Here is a 12,050-nt window from a genome sequence, read left to right on the forward strand (position 1 = left end):
GGAGGCAGTCTTGAAGTGAGCCCAGGCCTGCAAAGGAGTGGGCAAATCCCCTGAGATTGCTCTGCCTGGAATGTGGCAGAGCAGAGAAGGCTGGGGACAAAAGGCAGGTTAGATCTCTTGAATCTTCTCTATCCCTCAACCTCGTCCCCGTACCCCTTGTCCCACCCCAACTACCAGGGGCCCTGGTCCTTTTATCAGGATCCTGGGCACTGCCAGGAGTTGGGGAGGAGTTGGCCCTGTTCTGTGGTTTGTGCCAACAGCAGGAACCTCTGGCATTCCAAGGCCACAGAGAACAAAGCCAGCCTGAGCCTCACGAAAATCCCTGGGTCTGGGTTTTTTCCTTGGCGCCTCCCCAAGCTGTCAGGAAGGCAGCCCACAGCAGTGCCCTGGTGCTGGCCGGAGAGGATTCCTGTGTCCTGACTCCTGCTGCTCTGGGCTGGACTGCAGGTGCCTGGCTGAGGGGAGGGCACTCCCACCCAGTGAACTGCTCCCCTCTCCTGTGGCAGGAAAGTTTTCCAGCCACGGGGGCCTGGCCTCACCCTGGCCACACCCTGGGTTCCAGAACCTTCTTTCTTCATGGGATAGTAGACACTGGGTAGTAGGAGGAACTAGACCAGAGTAAGCAGAATTTCCAACACTTAAGGCAAGGCCTGGGTCACTAGTGCTTATTTGGCCACCACATTGGCCACCTACAGCTAGGGGCCCTTGCTCATGTTACTTACCTACCCTGGGACTCAGTTTTCTCATCTGCAAAATGGGTTGCCAATAGGGCCTAGCTCATTTTGTGTAACTTTTTAAAAACTATTATTACCGAGCTGTGTTATCCTTTGTATACATCCTTCCTTTCCTCTCTGCCTGTCACCTTCCTTTCTGCTTCCCCAATGAGGTTTCTTCCTACCCATCCAGAAGCACCGGGGTCTCTCCCCAGCAGCCCAGGTGGCTGCCACCAAGAGGCCTCAGGGTGGGCAAAGACCCCAAGAGACAAGTGCCTGTGCCACATCTCCAACTCAAAGCAATTGGACAAATGCCACGGGTGGCTTTTTCCAAACTGCCTTCCACAGCCAGTGGCCCTTTTCCTCTCACCTGCCAGGACCTGTATTTCTATTTCTGTGTTTTGAGAGCCTGGGGGGTGGGGGACTTGGAGTAATTAATGATTGATTCTCAGGAGCAGCCACCAGGAGGCCCCAGGGCAGGCTGTCGGCCATTTCCTGAGTTGGGAACAAGGTAGAAATCCTGTGTGGCTGTGGCAGGACTGGGCAAGTGTGTGAGGGGAGAGGATGGTGTGAAAACTGCTGGAGCCCGACCCCTTCTGCCCACTGCCAAATGGTGAGGTGGCACTGGAAGATCTGCCCTTGGCACTGGACTCCTGCCACAGGCTCTCCCCTGTTTCTGGGTCACAGACACCTGAGCACCGCCCCACCCCGCACCTGCCCCTGCGCCCACAGGCACTCAGCCCTCTCTCCAAGCTCACGCAGCTATTTGCAAAGCTCACCCTGTTTGGGGAAAGGGATTAAAGGAGCCGGCTTCCACGGCAAAATTTTAGAAGCATTTTAACGCTGTCCTTCTTGGACGTATTATTGCCCCTGCCTTTGTTGTCTAATAATAATTAACTTTTGTACAGAGCTGTAGTTTTCAAAGGGCTTTCACATTCATAATTCTATTCATCCTCACAACAAAGCTATGAGGTGGGTCTTAGCCTCCCCGCCCCCCACCTGCACCCAAGTCCTACTAAAGAGGAAACTGAGGTTCAGAGAGAAAAAATGATCCCATCATTCCACACAGATAGGGCTGGAGCACCCATCTTCTGACGCAGAGGAGAAAGCTGTTGTTTTCTTAAGGACACTGCACTTCAGTCCCAAGAGTGGTTCATCATGTAGGGGAAGGTGGCCTGGCAGGTAAGCAGGGAGGGTTGTCGGGGGCAGGGGTTGTCCCCCAAGGTTGGCCCCTGGGCAGTCTGCACAGAGAACTAGGCCACATGGGAGTGAGGGGAAGAGGCCCACAGCCCACGCAGGAGTTCAAGGGGCCCAGCCACCAGAGCAGGCAGGTGGTCGGATTCCACCTGTGCAATCAGACATCCACCTCAGAGGCAGTTGAAACTGAACTGCTTTATAAAAGACTCCAAACCATCCTCCTCCCCAGTTCTATTCAGCTAGGATGACCAACTCATCCTGGTGTGCCAAGCGCAGTCCCAGTTTAACACTGAAAATCTCACTTCCAGGGCAAACCAGGACAGTTCACGCTGCCACCAGCCCAGTGGACTTCAGCTGAACCTGGAAGGAAAGACCATCTTCTGAAGGCTCAAAAGACCAGCATAGAATTTTTAATGTCACAGAATATTATGCAATCTCAAAACTTTACTATAGTTAGACAATTACCTAGGATTATTGGAATGTTCAACCTGAAAAGAATATTCATTTCCACAAAGAAACACTCAGATCTGGGGCCAGAGATTTCACATTTTTAAAGGCAAGATAGAGTTACTCCCTCTTCTCTACTCACATATTTTAATACTGGCAATTGAATTAAATTTCCTAAAAAAAAACACTGAGTTAAAAAATCATAACAGCCAGTTGACTAATCTTGGCATGAAAATCTTAGGGGCGTCAAGTCAGAGAAAAAGAGGTAGAGAAGGAGGTGTTGGTTTTAAAAAGTGAGTTCTAAATTTCCCATGGAGCTGAAAGTCTCTTAGTCATGATGCAAATTTATTTTGAAATTTCCAACATCAAAGGAAGGCTTGTGACTTTAATGTTTAACTAAAAGGATCACAGATTTTTTTTAAATTTGAAGAAAAACTGTGAAAGAAGGCATTTTTAACAAATGTATGTACCTCAAACTCTTCATTTTGAAGAGGAAGAAACTGATGCCAAAGAGATGGAGTTAAGGTACTGGTTAATGACATTTCTTTGGCCTTGTTCTCAGAGAATTAGGAAGTATCAACAACCCAGGCCTGATTTCTGATTGTCATAAGAAAGCAGGATCAGTCCAGGAGGCCCACGTTTATCTCTGCAGCCGGGGGCTCCCTGGGTTCTTACTGCTTGTTGGTTCTAGAAGATTTCTGCTGAGTCTCCTCCTGGTCATCTGCTATGTCACCTGCAGTCTGGAGAAGGGGTGTTCTCAAGGGTGTGGGTGTGTTTTTCCTTGAGTAGTAACCCTGAACAGTTGCATGTTGAGTTTTCATATTGAAATGAATTTTCTCAAATGAGTTCATAAATGGGACAGGTATATTTTGACGACTTGCTGTTTTTGTCCTCTGAGAAGTTTCACCCAAAAAGGGGAGGGGGAAGGGAGCTTTGTTTTGTTGGGAAGTAAAAGCACAGTGGCAAGAATGGATGCAGGAGTTCAGATATTGGTACCTATCAGATCCTTGGTTTGGGGAGAACCTCTGCAGTTTCCAGCACTGTTTGGATGGGGGCTTGTGGGACTCACGCAGGAGCGCTGCTGCCTCTCTGGTGGGAGGGGAGCCTGGGTGAATGAGGAGAGTCTCCGTTGTGGCCTCCACACTCCAAGGCTCCCCTGCAGCAGCAGGCGATGGGCCAGGGTGGCACACTGGCCCGTGGGGTCAGTAGGACCTATGCCAAGATGCATTTCCACCCTGACACCCTTCGATCTCCTTTCTCCAGTGGTGTCTGACCGGAGAAGTTGAGGATCTGGACCTTTGGAAACCACAGAGCAATTTGAAATAACAATTTTGGAGAAATGTTTAAAACAATAAAACACTGACTGTTTTTGTTTAGAGTCCTTTGCAAATGTGGAGGATCCATTTAGGGACACAGGCATTCTTTTCTCTTCCTTTTCACAAAATGATTCATTTTTCTTAAACTCAGAGATGAGAAAGACTGGGTGGAAGGAGGTAATGGATTAACGTGAAAGATAAAACTTTTTCTTTAAGTAAGCAAAACTGTGTGTTTTCACAAATCCCTGGCTTGCCCCCTCTCCCTCTAGAACCTTGCTTAGCCTCTGTGTCCCAGAGCAGCCCCTGGAGGGAGCCGGCTGTCCTCTCGGCTGTGATCCTGAGTGGAGAAGAGATCGAGTCTGGCCAGAGACTGGGGGAGCACCCAGGCGTTGTCCCACGTGCCTGCAGATGCTCCAGGACATTTGCTCGCACACGCCCACCCACAGTCTTCCCTGTACCCCAGTTCCCTGGCAGAAAGAAGCGCCATAAGGAAGGATGGGGCAGCGTTGGCCATCACTAGGCCTCTCGTTCGCTCCCCTTCTTATCCACACCCAGGCCCCCACATTGCCGAGGCTGTTGGTGCTGCAGACCAGGCCGGAGGCCAGCTCAGTCTCGTCCCTTTTTAAAGCCCTTAACGTGGAGGTGAAATCTAGGACCTAACTGCCCTTCCCCTGAACTCTTCTCCCAAGTTCAAAATCCTCAAGGAGCAAGAAAGAGGGCAGGTGGCTGTGTGTGTGTTAGGGAGGAGAGAGGAGTCCCAGCGGCATGGGTTGTGTGACCACTTTATTAACCCAATACAGTGAGGGTGCGGATCTGGTGGGTGTGGAACAGAGGGGACCAGTTTCAGGGGCTGATCAGGGTTCTGCTCTGGAAGAGGTCTCGCCCGTGGGGAGAAGGTGGGACAATCTTGTCTGCAGTTCTGTGAGCAGGCTCTACCTTAAGAACCAGGCATAAACAAAAGTTCCCTCCTAGAAAAGAAAAGGCCGCATCCTGGTGAGCAGACCAGAGGTGAGGGGGGCACACAGGGTGATCTAGAGAGACATGTCTCTGGCTTCTGGTGGTCAGTGACCCCAGGAGGACCCACAAAGCTTCATCCTCAGGTCCTGAGGCCTCCACCTCCCACTCCTTGAATATATCCGGGCCTGCTGAGTTGGGGCTCAGCTGCCTTCCTCTATTCCCTCCGCTGGAAACAGAAGCTCCAGCGAATGTTTCTAACTCCTGAGTCCACTCAGCCATGTCCCCCTTGCAAAATCCTCCCCTTCCCGCACCCCCCTGCACCCAGCCAGCCAATCGGCGGCCTTCAAGCCTCGCCAGACCCATCTCCCAGGGCCTCGGCGGGATAAAACCAGTCAGCGATGCCGGGTGGATGGGAACTAACTTCGGACAAGGAAAGACGCGGGGCCCAGGGTACTCTCACGGGCGGACCCAGGCAGTGAAGGCCTGCGGCCGGCCAGCCAGGTATGTCGCCCAGGGGTTAGCAGGAAAGTGGTTGGCAGAGATGGGGGTTTCGAGAAAGGACAGGGTCCCAGGAAGCCTGGCAGCCTTTTCCCTCCCAAGCTAAACGGGATAATGCTGGGGCAGCGGAGAGAGAGGGCATCTGAGCTGGAGTTTGGAGCTTCCTCAGCGCACCTTCAATCTCGGATCCTCTGGGCAGGCGTGATGATGGCTAGGCCAAGCTGAGGTTGGCCCCACTTCCCCTAAAAATTCTCCGACTCCTGCCTGGCAATGAAAGTCTAAGGGATGGGCCCTGGGAAGGGGGTCTAAGGTTGCGGGCATCGAATCTTATGCCCCTTCTCTGGGTCTGCGCAGGGCAGCGGCGTGGCGGCGGGCGCGGCCAGGACCTGCATCAGTAAGCCCTGAGCCCTCGGCGGGCTGCGAGTGACTCCCAGCGATGCCTCACAACTCCATCAGATCCGGTAAGAACGCGGCCGGCGCGGCCAGGACCCCTAGCCCCCGCGCCGCCGTGCGTCTGTGCGTGCGCCCCGGCCGGTGGGGCTGGGAGTGAACGCGCGGGGCTCGCGGGATCCACCTGCGTGGGGGCGCAGCTGGGGGCGCCTTGGGCCTGGCTCTCCGCTGGAGCTCCTGCGCTGTTTTCCAGCATTAGGGTCCCCTTGGCCGGCTGAGCCGCCCTCCCCAGGCCTTGGTTTCTGCGGACCACATGGAGCAGTGAGGGGGTCCCTGTGGAGTTACATATAGGGGGTGTCCGCGCCTCACGTGCAGTCTTGCATGGGCCATTAGGGTGGACATCCTTCGCGCTCTCAGTCCCTGGGCCGCACCGGTGCTGGACTTGTAGCTCCCCTGCCCCCGACCTCCCAGCCCTGGTCCTCGGGTGCGCGCACTCCTTGCCAGTGACTCTCCTGGCGGGACTGTGAGCTCCCCGCATCTCTCAAGCCAACGGGAAAGGAGCTGGTGGTCAGGGGCCTGGGAGCCCGGAGCGCACTCAGACCCTCGGACTCTTCCTTGCCCGGCACGGGACAGGCGGGGAACCGCGAGCGAGCGGGGCATCTCCCTGGTAAGGACCGAACTGCCCGCGGAGCCGAACCCCACTCCCCACCGGGCCCGGCCCAGGGCCTTCAAAAGCGCTCGAGCTCCCAGGCCGCGGCGCCTGCTCTCCTCGCTACTGGCCAGGGCCAGGAGAGGTCTTTGCGGAGAAGGAGCCCCACGGTCGCGGCCGGTGGGCACAGCCGCCCTGGCGCGAAGAGAGTGCGGACAGCGGGCGGAGGCGCGGTCGGCTGGCGGTGATGGATGGAGCCTTAGCCGGCTGCGGGGAAGACAATTTATGGGGCCAGGGCGCATCGCTATCGATTTGGGCCGGCGAAGTGAGAGGAAATCAATATTTCAGATGAATTCTCGGCGAATATGAAGTCCCGCTCGGCAAACGGGACATTTATTATAATAAAGAGGGTCGGATCGGGCGCGGCGCCGGGATCTGAGATCTCTATTTAGCTGAGTGCGCCACGGGGTCGGGCTGTGTGGCGCAGTCTCCGGTCCCAGGGCCGAGGCTCCACTAGAAGGGGAAACCCCTGGGGCGCCAGAAGGTTTTACCCGTCTTCGCGCTGCAGTCGCAGACCCAGTCAGCAGTACGATCCCTTCCTGCCCCCCCAGACCCCTCGAGAGCCGTGCCGAGCTGTCCCGCCGCCCTCAGCGGGCTCCGGGTTGCTTCGGGGCCTGGGGTAGAGACCTAGCGGCTCCTACCCAGAGCGGCGTGATTGGCGAGCCCGGGACAGAGCAGAGCTGACTGGCACCCCTTTCCGCTCCGCACCCGAGCACTCGCTCGTGGGCCACTTTCTAGGATCAGGACCAGGTTTTAACCCTTTAGTTTTTAGCTACACCGAGATACAATACCGGACGTCACCCCGCCTCGGGTCCAGGAGCGTTCGTGAGGCCTGTGCAGTGCCCGGTGCCGGGTGCCGGGTGCCGGGTGCCGGGTGCCGGATCCCATGCCAGGCTGGTCCGGGACACTTCTGCTCAGCCCCGAGGTTCAGTCTTTTCCCCCTGACCTTCCCCTGACCTTTCGGGTGGTGGCAGGAGGAGTGGATGCTCTCGGACCTGGAATTCACGGGGCTGGGCCAGACTCTTCCCCTCGGACGCTGCCCAAGACATAAGACCGCGTCGCAGTCCCTCGGGTTGGCTTGTTTTTTCTCCCTGGCTACTTATTTTTATTCTAGAAGCACTCATTATAATAAATGGGAATAAAAAGGGAAACATTTAAAAGGCATAATTTATTTTTTTCTTTAGTTTTAATAAGTATCAGTCCCAGATGATGAGACACCGCGCTTTCCCATGAGCTCAGATGCAAATCGCCCTTGGGTTAGGGGAGGGAGCCGTATGCCCTGGCCCTGCCAGGTAATTTATTTATTTACTTATTTATTTACTTTTTTGTCTGGGGGAGGCAGTCGGGCTGCTTCTACCCCCGTCCCAAAACAAAGAAAGAAATAAAGCTGGGAAGGAGGACACGACTTTCTTCTTTAGTTTAATTTAAATGCTAATAATACAGACGAAAATTGCCTATAACACAGCACAGACGGTTCAAGGCCATTCCCTGTTTCTTTTCTGAACCATTTCTTGGCAAACCTGAGCAGGAGACCCTCTGTCTATCTGCGCAGTTCACTTGGCACTGTTGGCTATATTTACAGCTAAGCTGACCCCTCTAGTTATTTTGTTTGTGTGTTTGTTTTCTTATAAACCCATTCTCTCTTTCTCTCTCAGCTTTTAGCAGTTTTCCTCTTTTCCCCAGGCACTTCCATTTCTGAGTTTGGCTGTGCCTGGGGAGCTCCCATTTAAGTTTTCCTCTGGAGCAGAATGGGGCGCGGGCAGCCGCGCGGCTTTTCGCGGGAGCGAGGCGGAGGGAGAGCGCACCCTTTGCTATAACCCAGTCGCTCCGCAAAAGTTTCCTGCGCCGCCTCCGGCGCGGCTCATCCTCGCTCACCCTTGGCCGATCTTGCTTTGCAAACACATCTTACTATTTTTCTACAGCTTCATTCTGAAAGAGTGTTGAGAGCGAATTATTTTGATGTCCGCAGGTCAGCGACGGGCCAAACGTTCGGTAGAATCCGCTGGGATTTTTTGTTGTATCAGGGAACAAAATCCTCTAACGCAAAAACATGTTCTAAAAAATATGCAAAGATGCACAAGAAGTGACAAATGCCACAGAAATATTAAAGTGGGAAAATACTGTATCAATGAGGAAGAGAGTTTAGTAAATGCAAGCAGGTTGTCATTAAAAGTTATGTGAAATAACGTGTCGCGACCCGCTTCCTTTGGTGCTGAAAAATAGGTGGTTCAAGTGGTAAAATGAGACTTGAGATCCAAGACGGAAGATGCCTCTAACTTCCCGGATCTGAGATCTAAAAGCCCCATTCTCTCCTCTTGGTTTTAGAATGGAGGAAAGGGGAATAAATGCATTTGGGAAGAATCTGTTTTCTTCCCGTGTTTCTTGCCTGGGTTGAAAATAAGGTCTTCTGGGGAGGGGAAACAGTCTTGAGAAACATAAAGAGGTTTTTGGGCTTCCTCAATTCATCTTTGTTTCAAGATGGTCTATCCTCCCACCCTCCTCAATGCAAGTTAATTAGGAGATAATTTAGCTACCTTGTGAATTAGTTTTAAGATAAGTATCTTTTCAAGCTTTGTCACTTTAATTGCTCCATTGATTGATAAGAAGTAATTATTTCTAATTGACACTTTTTTTGATGTCTATTGGAAGCATTTATTTGGGACTTTTTGGGGGGTGGAAGGAAAGTTAATTAATTTTATCGGTCTGTACCCAAAAAGACTCTGCCTAATTTTGCTGAAGAGGACAAAGGAAGTGAAGAAAACAAAATAAAAATCAATCTTATAGAATTTTAATTATTGAGAGATATTTTGGTTCAAATTAGAGGGCATCTACTAATATAATGTGTCAAAACTTTCTATTTATGGCCTCAAATCTCTAATTTTAATGAGCTGCATGTTTTATAGGTATACTTTTTCCCATGGATATACTCAAAAACCCTCTATGCGCTTCCTTCATTTTGGAGCAGTTTCCTCCGCTTTGTAATTAATTTTTGTGAAAAGTAAAATCAATAGAACTCAGTGTGCTCAGAATAAATGAAATCATTTTTGTAAGAGCTAATTGTAAGAAAGATTTACTAATAGTTATCCTTGTTTTGTAATTATTGATGGAGTTGGGTATAAAGGTGAAACTTTACTTACAGTGACATGCCTTTTCATACCTAAACCTTGGAGTAAACAGTTTAATCATTCACATCCTCGAGAACCATTTTACTGTGAGAGAGAAAGAAGTGAAAGAAAGAATAAAGAGAAAAAGAAAGACACTGAAAGGCGGCATTGGGGGAGGGGGAGGAGAGAGAGGGAGAGAGTGTCCAGAGAGAATAAAATGAAAGCACTTATTTCAAAAACTAAGGTAGCCAGGTGCATGGAACCTCTGCCATTCAATATAATAAAACCGAAATCCTGCTTTCCAGGTACATTTTTTAATGCAAAATCTCTACCACAACCTCTAAGCAACCCCTAACCACCACCAGATACCCCCACTTTTATATGCATAAAAGAGAGGCAGAGTCTTCTTCAGAAGCTGGCTGGTCCCGATCTTGGGTGTCTGGGTGTCAAAGTCATGATTTGGATTCCATGAAAAGGAAGCAAGAAAATACACATTGTGCTTTGGGGACTTACAAAGAGATTTGAGGGCTGTTTTTATTTTATTTTATTATCAAAGACCCTGTGATCTTCTTCCCTAGTTGTATGTACACGATCTGTTTATAGACACACTTGTGACTTACTGACACAGGAAAACATTCCCACATTAACCCAAAGGGGAGATGCCACACAGGCACACACTCACGCACATCTAGGACGGGAGAAACACAGTCACACAAGAGGCACTCCTGTCAGGTTAATTTCAGCCAGTGCCCTTTTCAAACATTTATGTATAAAATCTTGTCTGGTTTTAATGATGTTTCTCCCAGATTACATGGAGCTGCAAGAATGAGGAAACATTTTAAATGAAAAAGAAATTTAAGACATACAAACAGCAGATAATATCACATACCAACCTCACTATTAGTGAAACTGAAAAAAATATATAAATAATGCAAAAAAAAATTAGCAAGGGAGAGTTTAGTAATGGAAAATTCCCCTGCAATTAAATGAAACAGTAATTTAGTGGAGATATGCCTGAATGAATTAGCATTTATTAATTGGTTCTCATAAAAACAATTTGTGTGTATATCTGAGAGAGAGAGAGAGAGAGAGTTGGGAAGGGGGGCATTTAAAGTATATATTTTCCATAGGAAAAGTTCCTAACATGTTCATATGAAATTATGTCATTATCACATTCTATTTTGTGAAAAATCCCAAGTCTGTCACTGTCAAGTTTTACCTGCTCACAGAAAGCTTGGGGGCAAAGGAAAGGAGCCCCTTTTAGATTTAGAAAGAATGAAGCTGGGCTCCCCCTTTTCTTGGTACGTTTCCAAATGTGAAAGCAGTGGGGGACATGCTGGCGGAGTCTGCTTTGCTTAGGAACATCCAAACCAGGTCCTGGGAAGACTCCCCAGGGACCCAGCTCCTCTGGGGTACAACTAACTGAGGCAGAGGAAGCTGCTTTGTGGTTCTGGTCCCCTCAGCCCACTCCAGCATCCTTGCCAGCTCAGGCAGGAACTGCAGTTTGTAATCTCAGCGAGGAGCTTGCTAGGGTTGACTGGTGCATGGATGTGTTTACTTTCTCTCGCCACAGTTGGTCTGTCTTCAGTTCTAAGCATTTTAAAGCTGCTCTATTTATCAGTCCAAGAGGTGCTGAGTTCTCCGTTGAGCTGAGAAGCTTTGAGCTCTGTGGTTCTGAGTACACAAGGAGCCAAAAGATAAAAAGAAACCATTTTGTTTAAGGAGGGGGCAGGCAGGCAGAGGAATAACTTCCCCTTTGAGACAGTAGATGATTCTTGCTTTTGTTTTAGTTGAGACTTGGAGAAAGGCTGAGGCATTGGCCCCCAAAGGTCCTCACTCTCTTCAGAGGTGGAACTTGTGGGTATAAAACACCCTCTGTAAGAGAGGAGAATGTGCCCCATGCTCAGAGTTTTTCAGGGAGGGATTCTTTATAGGTTCAGATTAGAACACTTTAGTTAGCCCAGGCTCTTTTGGGGAAGGAGCTAAAAGACATTCTGCCTAGGAAATGTTTGCAATGACTGCTTCCAACAGGAATGCTGGACGTTTCTCTTTGGGGGAAGGAGGACAGAGAACAACAATCCGCGGTCTCCACTCTCCCAGGCCAATCGCAGTTCCTCCAGTCCACAGCCCCTGAGTCTCTCGAAAGGGGTGGGGTGGGCCAGAGACATCTACCCTTCTTTATTTATTCACTGTCATGACACTTGTAAGTAGATCTTTGAGGGTTCACAAATATTTCCTCTGGTCCAGAGTTAGAGCTGATAAGCCCATTTGGGTTGCTGAAAGCCTCTCTGGACCCCTCCCTTGGCCACACGGTGACATGATGAGCAAATGTCTCTTATATGCTCCACCAGGCAGAGAAAGCTTCATGGGAAGATTTCTGTTTTACACCTGAAATTCACGTTGCTGAGTCTGGGCTTTACCTTGGCTGGGAGTCATTCCCCAGGAATGGGTCTAGGTAGAAACTGGCATCTCTGTACTGAGTCATGTCTAAGACCAAGGGCAGGGAAGTTCAGGAGTCTCCCAGGGATACCTGAGTGCTCTTTCTGTGTTTATTCCTGACGAACTCTCTGTAGTCCCAAAACCAGATGCCAGGTATGGCCGGGGCTCACCACAGACTCCTGCTTTGCTGTTGCTACTTCAACATCCAAAGAAAGAACCACTGCACAAGAGCTGAGTACTCCCTGGCACTTAGTGAGCCCTCAATAATGGAAGCTGTGGT

General features: G+C 50.3%; 1 protein-coding gene and 1 long non-coding RNA gene across 5 annotated transcripts in view; both read left to right on the top strand.

Annotated features, from left to right (window-relative positions):
- The first annotated feature begins 1,504 nt into the window (after nt 1-1,504).
- LOC142869974 (uncharacterized) lies at nt 1,505-3,224 on the top strand. The gene is made up of 2 exons (XR_012918500.1): nt 1,505-1,895; nt 2,219-3,224. It is a non-coding gene; the product is annotated as an uncharacterized LOC142869974 (long non-coding RNA).
- Nucleotides 3,225-5,040: 1,816 nt separating this feature from the next.
- PAX8 (paired box 8) overlaps nt 5,041-12,050 on the top strand; it is a 59,227-nt gene continuing 52,217 nt past the window's right edge. For all 4 annotated transcript variants that reach the window (XM_020286235.2, XM_020286238.2, XM_012742813.3 and 1 more), the window contains exons 1-2: nt 5,041-5,131; nt 5,483-5,589. In XM_020286235.2, the coding sequence (XP_020141824.1) occupies nt 5,565-5,589 (25 nt within the window). In that variant the 5' untranslated portion in view covers nt 5,041-5,131; nt 5,483-5,564. The remainder of the gene's footprint in view (nt 5,132-5,482; nt 5,590-12,050) is intronic.

The sequence above is a fragment of the Microcebus murinus genome, chromosome 3 (genome assembly GCF_040939455.1).
Source record: "Microcebus murinus isolate Inina chromosome 3, M.murinus_Inina_mat1.0, whole genome shotgun sequence".
Classification (NCBI taxonomy): Eukaryota; Metazoa; Chordata; class Mammalia; order Primates; family Cheirogaleidae; genus Microcebus; species Microcebus murinus.